This window comes from Patagioenas fasciata, chromosome 13, assembly GCF_037038585.1.
Source record: "Patagioenas fasciata isolate bPatFas1 chromosome 13, bPatFas1.hap1, whole genome shotgun sequence".
Classification (NCBI taxonomy): Eukaryota; Metazoa; Chordata; class Aves; order Columbiformes; family Columbidae; genus Patagioenas; species Patagioenas fasciata.
Window position 1 is genome coordinate 8,243,846 of NC_092532.1, and position 18,776 is coordinate 8,262,621.

Consider the following 18,776-nt stretch of genomic DNA (forward strand, 5'->3'; position numbering starts at 1 on the left):
ACGCGCAGCCCGCCTCCCCCGCGCACGCGCAGCCCGCCTCCCCCGCGCACGCGCACAGAGCAGACACGAGGCGCCGGTCAGTCCGTTTATTGAGTCCCGCGCTCACACCGAGGTGCCTTCGGGCGGAGCGCCGGGCTGCACCTCCTTCTTGTTGTCCTCCGGCTTCATGGCGGGGAACAGGAGCACCTCCTGCGAACAGGGACAGTGTCAGCAGGCCCCAGGGCCCTGGGGAGTGAGACCCCATGGGCACAACTGGCCAGAGCAGCCCCAGGCCCATAACTTGTTCTAGAAGAGATGGCCAGCTGAGCAGAACCCTGTCCCCTGCTCTTGACAGAGCTAGCAGTAGGCACTGCCATTTCTAAAATTTACCTTGATGTTATTGGAATCCGTAAGGAACATGGCAAAGCGATCGATTCCCATGCCCCAGCCGGCTGTAGGAGGAAGGCCATACTCCAGCGCAGTACAGAAATTTTCATCAATAAACATGGCTTCATCATCACCTGCAGCTTTTGCCTAAACAAGCAAATTAATAGTAAAAGGAGGGTTATACAGAGGCACATAGTACCACTCCTGCTAACCTCTACCAAAAAAGGGGGAATTGACAGCTGCGTGAGAAACAGATGAAGGAATCTCTCTTAGAGAGCAAGATATCTTTAAAAGGAATTAAGTTTTAATGACAGGCTTTCACTTGAGTGAGAAGCACTCACTCAAAGTAGCAGCAACCCTTTTCAGCAGCAGGGGCTAATGACAGATTTGGAATAGACATAGAAAATATTAGTTCCTTACATGCCTATATCACTGCTTCACTATCAGCAAGACACCGTACCTTGGCCTGATCCTCAAAAAGCTGCCGCTGCCGGAAAGGATCATTAAGTTCTGTGTATGCATTGCACACTTCCTTCCTCATTACAAAGAGTTCAAAGCGTTCCGTTAGTCCCTGATGAGAGCGATGCCTATGAGATGACAAAACAACCATGCCTTACAATGAGCGTCTCTACGGAAGCAAAGAGCACGTACGTTACTCCAGGATTGCCCACACTCCGCAGTAACAGCTGCAGCACCAGCACCTCTTCCCTGAACAATGGAACCAACATCTGTCTCGGCTGGTGTCAGAACTCACAAACTGGCATACAACATCAAAATCTCTGTTTCCACATGTGATTTTGGTTTTCCTTTTTTAATAAAATAGGAGTAGAGGGTTTAAAAGAGTTACACAGCGACAGTGTCTCATGGTCTCACCATTTCGCTAGAGGACTCATGACCTGTGGGTGATCGCAGATGAATGTAGGGTTGATACAAGTGACTTCCAGGAATTCGCCAACTAACTGGGAAACAGAAAGCAAAACAATTACATAGAGTACTGCCTTCCCCAGACATCCTACTTCCGTCTCTTCACTACTGAGGAAAGTACCATAAAACTGAAAAGTTTCTCAACTAGTAATTCCTGACCATGGTAATGTCTTCATTAACAGAGTGTGTTCTAGTTGGATTAAAAAATTACATAGCAAAACTTGTATAAAACATAACATAATTCAACTTGGACATTACAACAATGGCAAATAGGAAAAGCAGCAGAAAAACAGTTATCAGGCAATATTTTGGGTACTAATGAAAAGACAATACAGCTGATAGAAGAACTGCATGATAAGTCTACCAGTTTGGTAGGTACATACAAATGCACAGATCTCACAGACAAAACTGACATAAGATAAAGCTAACCTGCTTTAAGCACAAGAGACCAGTTATCAAATTAAAATCCTCTAGCGCTTACATTAATCAGGAATTAGTAAACTACATTTTGGTGTAGACAACACAAAAAAAAGACTTTGACACAACAAGCTTTCTCGCTGTGATACAGAAATAGCTGGAGTGCATTTCAGCTTGTTTTCTCAGATGCAGCTAAACTTTTGCTACAAAGAGACTTCTGTTGATACAGGTAGACCTTCAAAGACATTAGGATTATATAAACACCACCTTTACTTACTCTGTCAAGAAGCCTGGCTGTTGTCCTGGGAGGTGGACACTCAACATTTTTCTCTGTACAAAGGTCATCAAAGAATCTGCGAGTCTCTGAAATTGTTATAGACAAAAATTAGAAAAGCCACCGAGGTAACCACTTTTTTTTTTTTTTCTTTCTACATCCTTTAACATGCCTCAGAGTGATTTATAAGATCTTAATGGTATCCATTGTGGAAAACATGAGCAAAAATAGTGTTTGTTTTTATTCGGTTTACACTACAATGTAAGTCATCTTATATCTGAGAAGCTTGATGACAGTTAGGCACAACCCCAAACGACTGCTGGACATTATTACTTGGGGGAGAGGAGGAGGGTGGTAATCACCGAAAAGTGTATGAACTTGTTTCATTAAAGCTCTGGATTCCAGGAATAAAACAGCACACACACTCAAAATAATCATACTCCTGACTTATGATCATAGGCATGGAAAGTTAACTAAAGAAAAGACAGAAAAAACAATAAAAAGCTGGATCTCTTCAGCAGATCAGGAAGTCCACAGATAATGCCTCTTGAGCACACAGCATCACATACACTAAACAAAGGAAGAAGCAAAAGAGTCAGATCCTGCCATCAACTGCAAGGCACGAAGGCTTCTTCCTGGAGTCTTGGGTGACAGACAGACCAGAGCAAAGCAACCCCGTGTGCCAGTACCACCTCAGAAGAGCAGCTGACAGACTGCAGGCTCAGAACTCAGGGCCATTTGCCATTTTTCTGTTAAGAAAAAATTACAGTACATTCACACTCAGCATCTAACCTTCAGTATCAAAGTACTCAGCTGATGGAAATTTCACTCCCAGGACCTTTTCCAGATCATACACCATGCTAATTCGCCGGAAGGGAGGGGTAAAATCTATCTCATAGGCCTGTCCATCTTGACCATCTGGATGATAAGTGATCTTGTAACCTCCAGTAATATGTTTCACCATCCCTACAAAAGGAATCTGAAGTTTAGAAAAGTATGCCGCATAATATGCAATTCTTCCAGAGATTCTTACTCTTTTTAAATTAATACTGCAGATGTCACCTGAAAGCAACTTCTCTGTAATTTCCATCAAGTCGTGGTAGTCCGCATAAGCCATATAGAATTCACAAGTTGTGAACTCAGGGTTGTGAGTCAAATCAATTCCTTCATTCCGGAACTGACGCCCAATTTCATATACTCTGTCCAAGCCTCCAACAACCAACATCTAAACAAAAGGAAATTCCAGTAAACATACTTTTAAAACAACTAAAGAGAGCTCAAACACAGACAACTGCAATGAAACCTTACAAATATTCTTCAAGATACATTCCATTTTTTCCAATCCAACGAGTCCACCTTTCTCCAAGAATAATCCTTATTTTAGCTACATTTCTTTTTCTAGAATAAGATCACAAGAGTCTGAAGAATATAGGCTTAGCCATGAGAGGCTTGCATTTTTACCTTATGGTAGAGCTCTGGAGCAATTCTCATATATAAATTCATATCCAGTTCATTGTGGTATGTGATAAAAGGTTTTGCCACAGCTCCACCTGGAATTACATTCATCATAGGAGTTTCAACCTGTAAATAACAACAACAAAAATAATTTAACAGGCTCCTACCTCAATGCCCTGTTTTCAAAGCAGAACTCTATAGAACAAACAAAGCAACCAACCACAGCTATCTTTGATAAAAAAAACCTCAGTATTTCACTTATTGACATTCCACTGTATGCAAACAATTCTGAACTAAAGATCACTTTCCCCATGCAGTCAGTAAAGACAAATAACTTCAACTATTTGTTGCCGTTAACAATCATTTGTATTTAGTATAAATGCGAACCTGCTGGGTTCACATTACCAGAGCCAGGAAGCGGGCTGCATCATTGTCACAAAATCATCTCTGCAGAAAATGAAGTTCAACAAGGCCAAGTGCAAGCTCCTGCAGCTGGGCTGGGGCACCCCCGGTGTCAGTACAGCCTGGGGAATGAAGGGGTTGGGAACAGCCCTGTGGAGAACAGCTCGGGGCTGCTGGTGCAAGAAAAATTGGAGGTGACCTGGCAAAGTTTGCCTGCAGGCCAGAAAGCCAACTGTGCCCTGGGCTGCAGCAGGTCCAGGAGGAGGTTCCCCCTCTGCTCTGCTCTGGTGAGGCCTCCAGCTCTGGGGTCCCCAGCACAGGGAAGAGGGGGACATGCTGGAGCAGGTCCAGAGGAGCCACAGAAACTGTCAGGTGGCTGGAACAGCTCTGCTGGGAGGACAGGCTGGGACAGCTGGGGTGTTCGGCCTGGAGAAGAGAAGGTTCCGGGACAACATTCTTGAAGCCTTTCGATATGTAAAGGGGGCTTACAAGAAAGGCACAGAGGAACTTCTTACCAAGGCCTGTAGTGACACGACAAGGGGGAAAAGTTTTAAACTGAAAGAAGGCAGGTTTAGACCAGACCTAAGTAAGAAATATTTCACGATGAGTGTGGTGAGATACTGGAACAGGCTGCCCGGAGAAGCTGTGGATGCCCCGTCCCTGGAACTGACAATGACAATTTGGCTAATTTTTCTCAAAATTAACTATTATCTGTTCTTGGCATGACACTACACTGTGCCATATGGAGTGCTGGTAATCTGAGCACTGCTCAGATTGCACCCTATCATATAGTAGGCTGAGTTCTCTGCTTTTTATTTTATTTCCAACATTCTCACCAAGCCTAAGTAACTTATTCCATTATTCCAGTAACAAAACAAAACTTCATATAAATTGAGAAGGACCCTTACAGTCCTTTTTTATTAAGTTATCAGAACAGTAAAATCCGTAAGTACTAGATTAAGAATTATTTGGGTTTGGTTTTTTTTCCAAATACAAATAAAAGAAAGACATCTCTGTTGTATGTGTAGTTGCTTTAATGACAAAGCTCAGGTTTGGATTCCCACTGCTCTCAGAAAACTCTCACTGGCTTTTGCAGATTCAGTTGATGAATACTTGTAAATAAGCTACATTAAGTTCTAATCATTTTGCTGATTGTAAAGCACAACCAAGAATCTGGACAAAGCAGAGAGCAGAGCTAGTATTATTTTCTCATATGCTACTCTGCAATAGATCTTATAATAAAATCAACTTTACTTACAGGAAGCAAAACCTGCATTTACGTCCACAGGCAAACTACCATTTCAAATATGTTATGTACACCTTGATTTACTGAAATGTGGAAAGGACAGCAGTAGTTTGAAGTACTACCTGGAAAGAAATTTCCCGAGGAATAGTCTTAATTTTAAAAACATAGGAAAGGAATAGCTCCCATTACATTAAACTGACAAAAAACCATGCTGAGGTAATTATTTTCACTTCTGTAAATATTTTTCATACAAGCCTGAATATAAAGCATCCTTGGAGCTGAAAAGCTCTAAACATATTCAGTATGCAGAGAGAAACAAACACTGAAGTCTTACCTCAAGGAAGCCCAACTCATCCAGAAAGCTCCGAATATATGTAATGATCTTTGCACGGGTTATAAATTTCTGCCTCACGTAATCATTAAGAATTAAATCCAAGTATCTCTGACGATACCTAGTTTCCTGAAAAGAACAAATATCTTTAGAACCAGCTGGACAAAATGTGCTGCCAAAAGAAAAAAATACCAAACCAAAACCTTTCTTTTGTTGACTGATATCATGGACAGATATAAAAGGTCATGACAAGTACCTTATCTTTGAGGCCAAAATGAAGATGAGGCAACATGTGCAGGCATGGAGACAACAGAGTTATTTCATAAGGAATAATACTCAGTTCCCCTTTCTTTGTTTTTCCAGGGTTCCCCTCTACACCAATAATGTCCCCACGACGCAGCTTGTTGTTAATACGGAAATACTCTTGTTCAGATTTGTAGAGCCTGTAATTACAAAACCCAGGTAAGCAGTTTTGTTTAAAATTCAACATTCCAAACTGTCCACAAGTCTCTCCCCAGACGAAATCCTTTAAAATGATGATTCTTCTAGCAGGAAATCCAGCCACAACACCCTAAGCAAAACATTACTTGGCTGCCTAAGCCAAACCATAGACGAAAAGCCTAAGAAGATGAAGGAATAGAACGGCCAGATACAGATCTCCAGGTGCCAGACTACAGTTCAGTTTAAAATGCTATGGGGAATACCTCTGCTTACCTGGAATTTGCCATGACCTGCAATTTAACCCCTTCGCCACGAAGATCATAGAAAATCAGCTTCCCTCCAGAGGCACGCTTTGCGTGGATTCGACCTAAATATCAAAGTATGCAGGACATCAGGAAAAGAGTCCCCAGCAGAGGATACAGGGGCAAAAGCCACAGTATCATCACTTGGACAAAGGATCATCAGCTCTGAACTTGATCACTAACTGTGAAAGAGAAGCAGTTAAGTCTCAAAATTAATACCAGTGCACAAAGGACCATTTGAGTTTGGGGTCCTGGAATTCTTATCACAATTTGATCTTGCAGTTATAAGGGATGTTGCACAGGTCCACTCAGTCTGAATAAACACTGCTACAGACTTCATGATCGAGTAAGAGGAGACCAAGAAAATTTGAACATAGACCACCCTATCACCGAAAGCAGCTAAGACTTGGTTTAGCAAAGCAAGAAACTATATTTCTGTATCCCAGATAAGCCTTTACCTGCTACTCTCACTGTAACATCTGTCAGGTGATCTCCTGGCTGCAGGTGACTGTAGTTCTCTATAAAATCTGACAGAGATAAGTCGACATGGAACTTGTGGGGATAGGGGTCTTCACTGGTGCTCTTCAGCTGCTGGACTGCATTGCTGCGGATCTTGAAGTATTGCTGTCACCAGAAACAATAAAATATAAATGATGTTGTTAGAAACTGAAAGTATTTTACAGGCTGTAGAATAAAACACAGCTGCCCTTATCTAGGAATACATAAGTCTCCCCTCTTTAGCCATTTAGTTCCCCTTGAATAAAAAAAAAAAATAGTTTATTCTCAGAACAATAATAAGCATGAAGCCAGATGCTCACATTGGGATCCAAGCTTTCCTCATCAGCACCAATGTTATTCTCAGAGTCAGAAGTCAAGGCAGGCTTATTTGAATGTTTTTCACTTTGTTCTTTCTGCTTTGCCTCTTTTTCAGCTGTTTTTCTCTCAGCCTTTAAGCGTCTCTTCAGCTCACTGCGAAAGAGAAGGAAACCAGATGCAGCAGCTATTTTGATACTTCTACAGGGAAACACGACAGGATTCTGCCAAAAGCTTACTGTACAAGTAACCCTGTCACTTCTCTTACCCAGCCCAAAAGCTAATTAAATACTTAAGCATATCTAAGCATTTTCTTCTTTCAACTATTTTAGTTTATCTCCTATGAGACAGAAATTCTCAGAGAAAGTTAAAACTGAATTAAACGCTATATAAACAGACCTTGAGTGTGAGTGCCTACGTGCCCAGGGACCTTCCAGGGGCCGTTTAGTACACACCCGCCAAGCAGCCCCACGTAGCATATAATGACATAAGGCAAACTGCACTGAAAAACGCCCGGCGCTGCTTGGGGTCCCCGGAGCCCCCTTGGCGGCCCGGCCCGGCGCGGCATTTCCCGCGGCTCCCGACCCGGCCGGGACTGCACGAGCAGCTGGCGCAGCCAGAGCGCGAAGCACCGACCTGCGTTGGTCATGGAGCGCCTGGCGCCATGGCAGCGCGGGCGCGGCCCGGCAGACCCCGCCAAGGAGCCGCACGGCGGCACTCAGCATGGCGCACGGCGGCGGTCACCCGGCGGACACACGCGGCGGGTCGGCCGGACACCGGCTGGGCTCCGCTTCGCCTGGCCTGGCCTCCCCAGCCCGGCGCGGCTCCACCTGCCCGCGCACCCTCCCTCACTTTTTGCTGAGGCGCGACTCAGTCTCCGCCGCCTCGCCGGCGCGCTCTGCCGCGGCCTCCATCTTCTCGGCTCCAGCTTCAGCCGCCCTTCCGGCGCGTCCGCGCCTGCGCGCCCGGCGCGGCGATGGCGGGACAGGGGGACGCGGAGATGGCGCGACAGGGGGACGCGGAGATGGCGCGGTCGCGGTCGCTGTTCCTGTGGGACGACGGGAGCCCGATGCGGTTCTACGTGCGGCCCGGGCTGGCCAAGCTGCGCCTGGCGCCGCTGGTGCTGGCGGGCGGCGGGCGGCTGTGCCGCGTGCAGGAGCCGGGAGCCGTGCTCCTGGCGCAGCCCGGCGAGGCGGCGCCCGGCGGGGCTGTCTCCACCGAGTACGTGACGGAGTGCGTGGAGCGCAACCAGCGGCTGCCGCTGGAGCCCTTCCGGCTGCCCGCCGCGCCGCCCGCCTCGTCCGCCGGTTCCCCGCGGGGCCGCCTCGTCTTCACGGAGGCGGAGGACGCGGCGCTGCTGCGCGCGGTGCGGGGGCGGGGCGCGGCCAGGGCCGGCGGCCGGGCGCTGTGGAAGGAGCTGGAGCGGGCCGCGCTGACGCGGCATAGCTGGCAGGCCATGCGGGACCGCTACCTGCGGCGTCTGCGGCCGCTGCTCGGCGGTGAGCAGAGGGCAGCGCGGCTGAGGGGCGGCCGGGCTGCGGGGAGGGCGCCGGGGCCGGGGCTGGGCCCCGGGGCGGCCCGCAGCCGATGCCCGCGTGTTCCCGCAGAGCCGCCGCAGCCGGAGGAGACCGCCCAGGGCACGGTGCTGTTCGAGGCGTTGAACCGGGAGTTCGAGAGCATGGAGGTGAGTGTGGGGGATCCTGCTCGGGGTGAGGCCTCCCTGCTTGTCACATAACGGCACGATAAGAAGTCAGAATTATCTTCTTTAGTGACTTTACACCATGACTTCCCTCTGTTATGGCCAGGTGCAGCTTCATGTAAGTCATAAGTTACATGTTTTACAACAGGTGGTGCCTTGCTGCCACATATTTTATTAGTTTGATTTCCTGCCCAATTAACTTGAACTTAATGTGACAGCATTGTCCCATTGAAAACTGTATTAGCCAATGGAAATCATCCCATCAACTCATGCATAAAATGTTCCTGCAGTTGCATTAACATTTACCTTTTATACCTAGTTCGTTCAGATTCTCCCTTGTATTTTATGCCTCTCTGTGATATTGTATATCGTCGTAAACACATACAGCTTCACTTCAGTTACTGAATTTTACTGTGTCTACTAAATCCTGAGATTTTTGTGTACTGTAGAGTCATAGTGGAATGTGGTTGGGTAGCAGTAATAAAAGAAGCTTGCCAAAAAACACTGTGTCTCATTGATGACTCTTCTTATCTTACTTTTAGTCAGGAAGTGACGCTTCATACCTTTCAGAAGAACTTTCTACACAAGATGGAGATGGAAAGTCCCCAGGAGAAGCAGCCTCTGTTTTGAAAACTGGGCAAGAGGACTCTACTCTCCCTGACACTCAATTACAAAAGGAAGAAGGACCAACAAGCACTTGCTCTTCTTCTGATGTGGTGGGAGAAGCAGTAAAAACTATGCAGCACTTCATGGAAAAGTTCGGCATGGACCTGTTCACTGTTACACAGGCTTTTCTGAAAAATACTGGTGAAGTGGAAACTACATCGTATTTTTTGCAGACAGGGCAGCGCTTGGATGGGCACCCTATATGGAACAGAGAGGATGATTTGGAACTGCAAAAAGAGGATGAACGTGTCAGAAGTAAATTGATAGCAAAATTTGGAGCCGAAAATGTAGCAAAGCGGGTAGCATTTAGGAAAAGTTAGCAAAGCAGAGGAGAATGATTAATCTAGGACTGTGGCAAGAATTTTAAATAAAGTCATTTCAGAAATGCGAATGTGATAGAAAATGATGCAACATTCTAAAGTTTCAGAAATGCTTTAAAATATTTTTTCTATGAAAGGCCTGTATTTGATTTTTTTTGTAATATTGAGTACACTAAACATTTAAAAGTAGAAAATGTTGAAGAGAAGGGTTCTATCCAATACTAAGTTTGCACTGAAAATTTGCTTTAAAGTGCAAAGTGTATATCTACAATATAAACCAGCAGACAGTCCTACGTGTATGTTGCTGTACCTGTAAGTTACCAGTGAAGAACTGATTGCATGCATCAGGCTGAAAAGCAATGGACAGGAATACCAGAGTAATTTTTTAAATGTCCCTTTGATTGGTGACTTCTCCATCTTACACTTCATTGGTATAAAAGCAGAGTTTACTCCTCTCAGCTTCTTGAGTCCGCTGCCATTAACCTATCTTCCCGGTTCCAGTACTTACACCAATGCAATCTGTGTCCTTACCTTGTCTTTACAGTCTCAACCTTAACATGAATTCTTCTCAGTAACACACGTAGACTGTGAGATCTCCCAGGAGAACAACTATTCTTGTTTTGGAAAGCCAGAAGACAGAATTATTTCAGCTGAAAAATAAATGAACTCACATAGTCCCAGAAATTGATCCCCATATGCAAACCTAGGAGCTTTTATTTTCAACTACAGCTGATTTTATTGTTTTTCCATTATATAGTAAATAAACACAAACATTTTGCCAACATTGCCACCAAGGCTGGATGACTAGGCACAAGAATGGAGAAAACAAAACAAAAAACCAAATAAACCCCCTGGGCTTGAAAACTCAACCATTCCAAAAAAAGGACCTTTCCAGAAACAAATGTCTGATCATCCTTGCACTTCTTCTGGCGATTGCATATCCTGGTCAGCACAATAAATGATGTTCTCTTTATTCAGCTTCCATTTATATCTCCTCCTCTTTGCAGTGCAATTGCTCCACGTAGTTCCACTAGTATTTGGCTGTCTTGTCCCTCTCCTTCGGCATTCTCTTTGCTCCACCCTATACATACTTCCTCTTTCGCGTAAATCAGGGACTTAATTTGGAAAACAGGTTTGTGTTTCTTCCACCTCCATTGCGACTAAGCTTCCAGGGGCCTTGGAGAGTGACCCTGTGCTGCCGAGAGAGCTCTTATGAGTCAGGGTTCCCATGTTATTTGTGCTTGAACAGCACATCCGTGTGCACACTCTTACACACGTGCATACACGTCTGTCCTCCTTTGCTTTAGTAAACAGTTCTCCACTTTGCAGCCTTCAGAGAGTAGGTGCAGACAGCAGCTTTTCTGCCTTCAGAATTTGTTACTCAGAGGAGTTCCGAGCAAACAAAAGATCCAGCGACATATTTTTTTGCTCTTTTTCAGACTGAACAAGCCTGTAGCCCAGCAAGTCCATCACATCCTTGCACAAATTTTGCACTTTCTCTATTTTCTGGAAGGGAAGGGCCTTCCTCCAGGCCTGGGATACTTTCAGCGCATCTCTGGACCCAATATCAAAGGCCTGTGCTCCCTGTCCCTTCCCATGGGTGATGTTGTGCACCCACTTCTGAAGCTCAGGTGTGAAATGGAGTCCTGCAAACCTGTACATCTGAGCAACCCTTGCTAGTGGGTCTCTGACTATGTCTTCATAGCGAACCAGCAGGTAGCGATCTTTCAGGAAGCTGGGAGTGGCTTGGCTGCCTGCCTTGTAAATCTCAGCGTGGCTTTTGCAGATCACTTCCATTGTGTTGTAGGGCCCCATTTCTCCCTGTGTCCTCTGGGACCCCACAACAATGTCACTGTCGCGTTTCAGGTTTGCCACTGTATTCTGTCGGGATCTGAACACAGCTCGAGGATCGCGTACCAAGTGAATGATTTTGAGGTTCAGGGACGGATCAGTGAGAAGAGGGTAGAGAACTTTCAGGTCAAAGAACCGAACCTCCTTGATGACAACATGGCTGTAGGTTTTACAGGCTTCCTCCACCTTGCTGAATGGGTACTCGCCACAGATTATTCTGCAGTTGTCTGCAGTGATTATGTCACTGCGACTGAACAAGTCACAGGCTGGGGGGGAGCACAATGCTCGGCTTGACTCCCACTGAAATAAATCAGACTTTTTCTTCTGGCTAGACATGTAAGCATCAAACACAGACATGTCACACAGAAACACCGACCGGACTAGGTCCCGCACCGCCATGCGTAAGACTTCAGCACTGTTCTGGTACATCGAAACCCACACATGCCACGCAGGCTCCATCAGGTAGAAGACGCTAGGGTGCTGGCTGAAGATTTGTCCAGTGAAGGAAGATCCTGACCGCCAGGAGGAAAGAATGAGGATGTGGACTGGAGAAGGTTTTACTTCCGTGATGGCATTGTTGCTGCAGGGTAGAAAGTAGATCAGAAGGAAAGACAGAACCGCCAGGATCAGAAGCAGCTGCACTCTTCTAGGCTTCACCATGGTTGCAAGGGACCTGCAGAGACGGGAAGTTCAGCATCACAGCACCATCAAGAAAGCAGGATGTGGTGAATCAGGCTCCTGCCTTTCCCCCACACACACTCAGGGTTTTGGAAAGCTGCCTCGCTACTGGCGATATTGTGACAACCACAGCACAAGGTGTCTTTGGAAAGGACATAAATACCACAGGGCTGAAAGTTTTCTGGGACAAGAGCACTGTTTGTCAGTAAGCCATTTTAACGTAGTCCTAGAAGATCACTCGAAATCTTGTCTGCAATTTTATCAAAGTTTTAAGAGTTAGTTCAGTGTATTGAAATAAGTCAGTGTACACAAACGTGTACTCAGTGTACACAATCCCTGCAGACATTAATCTGGAAATTTTTAGGGAGGAAAGATGGAACGAGTTTTGTGGAGGATTCAACAGTTCCACATCATTACTTTTAAGCTCCTGTTCTGACCACTGTTTACAATTATTTTTATGCCAGAATGCTGTAAAAATACAATGTAGGTTTCCATTTCTTTGCTTATATTCTTTTTGGAATTTCAGGAAACATTTTTTGTCATTCCAGGCAAAAACTCAAACACAAAAGGAAGTTATTTGGCACTGTAATAAATCCAAGAACAGCAATATCTCCTTCACCATCAGAACATCAGAGGCAATTTTGCTAGAAAGGCCCATGAGGGTTTATCTCCTCCATCTTTGGGCAGGCAGGCTTAACTAAAACTAACGCCTTTCTTAACTTCATTCTCTTTTAAAGACTGTCTCCTGCTACCCCTCCCTCCGACCACACTCATTGTGTAGGCCTTTTATGAGAAGAGGTACAACATGTGTTAGTCCAACTCAAAGGTCTGCCCAAAGCCTGCTCATTGTTTCTCACTCTAAACCTCTATTCTGCCTGTTGAGGATGACTTCACTATTGGAAATTGTCCCTTATGCTGCCTGAGGAGAATTCATAGCCTGAGCACCAGCTGGCACAGAAATCTGATTGTTGCCCTGACCAGTCTGTCCCGCAGGGAGGGGAGGACTGAAATTAGTTGTGTGTGTCTGGTGAGGTAGAACAAAGAGGCAGCAGAGGTAGAGGTTCCATCAGACATTTCCTAATATGAAATAAATACTAATTACATAACCTTATTTTTCACCACTCTATCTCTCGATCATGGCAGCTGGGATAAGGTCTTACGCTTAACCATATTTTCCCTACTTCAAACATCAAGAATCACAAGTGATTCAGTTCATTTCATATAGCAAAAGTGAAATATGAGCCCTCGCAGAGCTGCAGAGCAGAGATGAGCCCAGAATGACGGAGACAAACTCAGCTGCAGAACAAAAAAAGGCACAGGGTTACTGTCTGCTGGCAGGGAGATGAGCCAGGACTTGGCTGAGAGCAGAACGAACAGGGGCAAGCTCAAGGTGCTAAGGATGAAGAGTGGAAACTACTGGAAAATACGACGGTCCAGTGCCACCATGTTAGAGTCTCCCACAGCACACCTGCAAGAATGCAAAGATTGGGATCTGCCTGCCTGAGCAGCTAGAGTCTCCAAACAAATGAGCTGAGTTTTAAGCTTTTCCAGAAACACACAGAGGTCTTAGAAAAACTTGATCCTGGCAAAGAAAGAGCATTACAGAAAGCAGTAAGCAGCCTCAAGGAGACATACCCACCTAACACACCTGAGCGTGGGTGGGATGTCCCCAAGTACAGGGCTGTTGAACCTACATGTGTCTGAGGAGTGGGGGACAGTACAGCCCAAAATACCTCATGCTACCCGGACTGAGTGCTCTGCGAGGCCAGGGGAGCTCTCCAGTAAAGATCTCACTGCTGTGGTTGCAGAAGTGTAGCAAAGAGGATCTGATGCCACAGAAGCATCAGACACTGGTCTTCATGGCACTGATGGTTGCTCATAGTTTTATCAAACCTTTTTTCAATTTGGCTTGATCAGCTTTTGCAGAATTAGAAGCAGTATCTGCCCATTCAGAGAGCAAATGGGATGATTGTCATTAGCAGGAAGTGCAGAGAAAGAGCACTGAGAAGACAGTCTGGAGAATTAGGACCTACCATCTAAACCAAACCAACAGCTTCTACCTGCAGAAGGAATTGTGTAGCAATTACCTGACATCCAAATGTTTACAATATTTTACAAAAATTATCCGCCAGTTCAGACTCCTGAGCACAAGCAGTGAATACAGTTCTGGGCTCCAGAGCATCCACACCAGACACCAAGAAATGGTTGAAAAATCTCACCTTAACAAGGTGTCTTGAAGCACCATCAGACCTGATTCAAGCAAAGCTGCCCTCACACATGTACACTGCTGTGTTGTACACTCCTCCGGGCAGCCACGCAGACAGCTGTGCATTCACACATTGGCACTCCACCCTCTCAGATACAGATATACTCTGCTCTTACCTACACCTGTGCCTGCCCCCTCCTGTCCCCTTCATTTGTGTATGTCCAGGCTCTAAGACTGACTACTCCACAATGCCCGCCTACTTTGATCAGCCTTAAACTAGAAAACCCCACCCTGCACTAAGCAGCAAAGCAGAGAAATGGCAGTTTCTTGCAGCAGCACAAATGATCAAACACTGTTAGTAAAGGAGCTGGGCCAGGAATCTCATGAAGGAGACTTAGAGTTGCTTCCATTATAAGTCCCATTGCAAGCTCCCACAGAGATTGCTCTCCATGAAAGGATGAACAGGGATGACGATGGAGTGTCCAGGCAAAGGACAAACAAGAACCTTGCCCACCAGGAGTGCAGAGATGGTGCATATTCACCTACCATTGCTCTGGCTGCTTGCTGTGTTGCTAGCAGATGCAGATTCACATTAAGTCTTTTTGACTCTTTTATGAATCTGCCTTCCTTGAATTAAACATTTAGGGGCTGGGAAAGAAAACTGTATGAAAGGAGAAGCTGTAAAAGGAGCAGCTCGACTTGGCCTATTAATGATTCACAAGGGTGCTGGAGCTCAATGGGGCTGTGCCAGGTAAGGCAGTGAAGCAGGGCAGCACTGGGCTCAAAAAAAAGGCACAGTGTTCTGCAACTGTGCAGAGACAATCGCTTTGGGTCATTCCTGTTTCAGGTCTCATCGTGTCTGTCACACCAGCTGGAGAGGTGTAGACCTTCTCTTGATGGTGTCCCCTGTCCCCAGGGATCAAGCTGAGCTGCTGTGAGGACAAGTGGAGCACAGGAGAGAGCAGAAGCAAAAAACCTGGGCAAGGCTGGTCCTTCCAGCAGGAGGGACAACCCGAATGGGCAGGTCATGTTCCCCTTCACTTGTTGCATTGCAAACAGAGGGTCAAGCCCTGGTAACCCTGGGCTGGGAAACAAGGTGAGAAGCTGGCAGTGGTCCCAGCAGGGCCCTGCAAAGAGAACCATGGAATGTTCTCTGCAACCTGGGTTTCAGCTATGCCTTTCCTATGCCTTGCACTGATGCCCTTTGCAGGAAGGATTTACCTGTATGTCATTAAGTGTTACAAAGCTGATTTGTAAAGGTCATACCACTTGAGTGGCTCTCTTCCTGAAGCCTTATTCCTCTCGTACCAACAGATGCACGAACAGAAATGTATCAAAACCACAGTCCCACCTGTATGCACTTTGCTCAAGACATGCTGGTCCTTTGGCACCAGCTTCGTGATGGCACTGAGCACTGCTGTACGGTCCTCTAGTCACAGGCCTGAGCAGTTTTTTTTCAGTTGCACAGTTCCCAAGTTCTGAGCTTTCCAGAAGGCAGCCTCTGTGGCATGAGTCGTTGCACTGGGAGGAGGATGTACCATTCTTTAGAGACGAGGCTTGGCAGGGCATTCTGTATTTCCTGGGACATGCCCATTGTGGAAAGTGAAGGAGGAATCCTCTGCCTCCTGAACAATGGGCCTCATTCTCCCTGTATGTCTGAATCAGCAGCTTTACAAAGCATATGGCAGTCAGCCTTTGCTTCATGTACGTCAGCCATATATCACCCGGCCTTGTACACCTTGCTTCCACCTCACACGATGGCTGATCACGTTTCTGCTTTCTACCCTCCTTCCATGATTAAAGGTCTTTTCTGGGGGCCTGGGAACTAGTGAGCCATGTGAACTGCCCACGCAGCCAGACTTTCCATTTCTCATGCCCTGAAGAAGCAAGCAATGTGCGCAGAGCACACCTGCCCCAGCACAGCAACAGGACGGACGTCAGAGGAATGTACTAGAGGTGACTCCTCAGTGCTGGTGCTAGAGAAGACTCCCTCCCCGAGGGAGTGTCTGACATTCTGATTAGAGAAACAGGCAAGCCTAGAGCAGTGGAACCTGCTCAGCGGAAAGGTTTGACCAACCCCCTGCCCCGTCTTCTGCCGTCATCTACAACAGGGGCCCAGGGAAGAGAACAAGAGGGACATTTTCCTCCCTAGGTGCTCTCCTTGTCTGCAGCGGGCTCTGCAGTACATGATTCACCTCTCTGAACGTAGGTGTCCAAAATAAGTTAGTGAGCAATGCTCTAGAAGTTGCTGTTTTCTTTCTGTTTGCCGTGGCAAGTGGGGGGTGATGTTTGAGAGTCTGAAGCTGCCTAAAATCAGTGGAGATCAAGCTTATCTTTACATTTCAGAGCACCTAGATTTTTTTCTATTCTCTTGTCCAATCATGTTTTAAACTCAGATACTTTTGGCATCAACAGTATTCCCTGGCAATGAGAATATGTTTGGCTGTATGTTTTGAGAATTACTTCCCCCTGTTTTGAGCCTGGTATATAAAAACTGTATTTAGTAACACCACCATTTTTTACCAAAAGAGACAATGAGTAACTTCTCCCTATTCACAGTCTAAGCCATACGGGATTTTAGCATCTGATCTTCTATGCCCTGCAGAATGCAATTCGCCCTATGCTGGGCTGATATCTGAAGCAGCTCATGGGAATCGCACTGCGGAATCTCTCTCTCTTTCCGCTGATTGCAGAAAGACCCCGCACCACTACGTCAGAGGAGGAATATTAACCCTGGAGCCATCTGTCACGTGAAAGATAGATCACAACCCTGTGACTCAGACTGATCAAAGCCCTTCACACGTTCTGCATCCTTGCTGTTTTTCAGTATTTCAACTCATCTGTGTCATAAGCCCTGCCACTGGGAACACTCTCCTTCGGAGACAGCAATGTTTATTCACTGTCAGGAATCCAGGCAGAGATGAGAGGTGGTGTGTTCTTCTAAAATCTGAAGGCAAGTTTGCTACCTTTTAATGTCCTGTTTGGCTCAGATCGCAGCTTTGACCTTGGAAAAGCATTTGGGCTCTCAAACACCAAAACTGATACGCTGCCAGTCTTTCTTGCCGTCCTGACAGAAAGGCAGATTTAGAAGACTACAGGTCTCTCTCATGTGTCTGTAAATATTTATCTAGAGGGATCAGTTAGTTCCTGATATCACAATTCACCTGAAAGAGGCATGTGATGGGATGGCTCACATTTCCTACACCCCAAAGTTACAACATCAGGGAGCTGCCCTAAAAGTCAACAGGGCGACCGTGCCCTGGTGAATCCTTGCCACAGAAAGAAATCTCCTTTTCAAAGCAGAGAAAGTTTGTGTTTTCCAGCTGGCACTACCGAAGCTGTAAAGGAAAAATGGAAGTTTATGGCTTTGCAAGATTGAGTGTGACAGGAACCTACAGTGTGGCTACTCACACAAGGGTCGTGCACGATCTACTGTACTGATCACTGGATTTTAAGTACTGCTGCATCTTTGTATTTTGAAATGCACAGGGAAACCCTGTTCATTGCAGCAAAGAAACTTAGCAGTAATCATAAAAAAGTCACCTGTATGTCAGTCACTCATCACTTTCAAAGGGATGAAGGAAACAGAGCAGAACTCTGACTTTTGGAAAGAGCTTTTCTGGCGGGGATGCTGTATGCAGTCACTCTGGTCGCTTTAGAAAATATCATTTGTAGAGGATGGAAAGGAAATGCAACAGTCAAGCAAGCACCAGAAGCCATAGGAGCAGAGGTACAACATTGTCCTGGTTTTGTTAAAAACAAGTTTCTCTTTTAGTGAATTTGCCTGTCAGCTAAAGCTTTCTTATTAAATGCACTCTCCTGAAAGTTAGATACATGTTTTGGTAGACATAGCAATGGAATGCGACGTCACTGATAAGGTTGGATGTACATCTCATGAGAGGAACAACGAGGAACAAGTGACCAAAAACTGACCAACTGAGTATAACATCCCATTCACATGATATTTCATATAAAAGTGGGAGATCATGAGAATCTCCTCCCTTTTCCTTATGGCCAACATTAGGAGAGTACTTTGCAAGTCGTCCCTGCGAACTGAGGTCTAGCAACAGACTGAATCCAGTTCTGGTTGGCTGCAGAGTCCAGTCCAGAACTTTGGGTGCCGGCCCTACATCTGCTAGAGCAGTTGCCAGGACTTTCAAGATTGGTTTAACATATTTTGTATTATTATTCTCTATTTTATCAGTAGCATTAGTAAAACATTTTTGATTTTTCCAACTATCTCCTCTCTGTCCTTCTTTTCTTTCCAATCACCTGTCCTTAGTGGGAAGGGGGGAGAAGGAGGGGCTGAAGGGAGGACAGGGCTAACAATACATCTGCCACGGTGTTATTGTCACCCCACAATCAAACCTCGACAAACATGTAAG

General features: G+C 45.9%; 2 protein-coding genes across 4 annotated transcripts; both read right to left on the reverse strand.

Annotated features, from left to right (window-relative positions):
• Positions 1 to 72: 72 nt before the first annotated feature.
• Positions 73 to 8,444, reverse strand: KARS1 (lysyl-tRNA synthetase 1). Of its 3 annotated transcripts, none has more exons than XM_065848187.2 (14): positions 8,053 to 8,444; positions 6,977 to 7,127; positions 6,617 to 6,782; positions 6,130 to 6,223; positions 5,672 to 5,858; positions 5,419 to 5,544; positions 3,443 to 3,562; positions 3,044 to 3,206; positions 2,774 to 2,947; positions 1,985 to 2,070; positions 1,240 to 1,325; positions 827 to 953; positions 370 to 513; positions 73 to 189 (listed from the first exon to the last, which is right to left on the reverse strand). In XM_065848187.2, exons 1-14 carry the CDS (start codon positions 8,427 to 8,429, stop codon positions 103 to 105), a joined length of 2,088 nt encoding a protein of 695 aa, XP_065704259.1. In that variant the 5' UTR covers positions 8,430 to 8,444; the 3' UTR covers positions 73 to 102. The 3 variants fall into 3 exon arrangements, with proteins under 3 accessions (XP_065704259.1, XP_065704258.1, XP_065704256.1); XM_065848186.2 differs by lacking the exon at positions 8,053 to 8,444 and adding an exon at positions 7,824 to 7,974; XM_065848184.2 differs by lacking the exon at positions 8,053 to 8,444 and adding an exon at positions 7,608 to 7,782.
• Positions 8,445 to 10,352: 1,908 nt separating this feature from the next.
• On the reverse strand, positions 10,353 to 14,543 carry LOC136107483 (carbohydrate sulfotransferase 4-like). Its single transcript, XM_065848561.2, has 2 exons — positions 14,405 to 14,543; positions 10,353 to 12,180 (listed from the first exon to the last, which is right to left on the reverse strand). The coding sequence occupies exons 1-2, from the start codon at positions 14,515 to 14,517 to the stop codon at positions 11,034 to 11,036; spliced, it is 1,260 nt and encodes a 419-aa protein (XP_065704633.1). The 5' UTR covers positions 14,518 to 14,543; the 3' UTR covers positions 10,353 to 11,033.
• Positions 14,544 to 18,776: the final 4,233 nt, after the last annotated feature.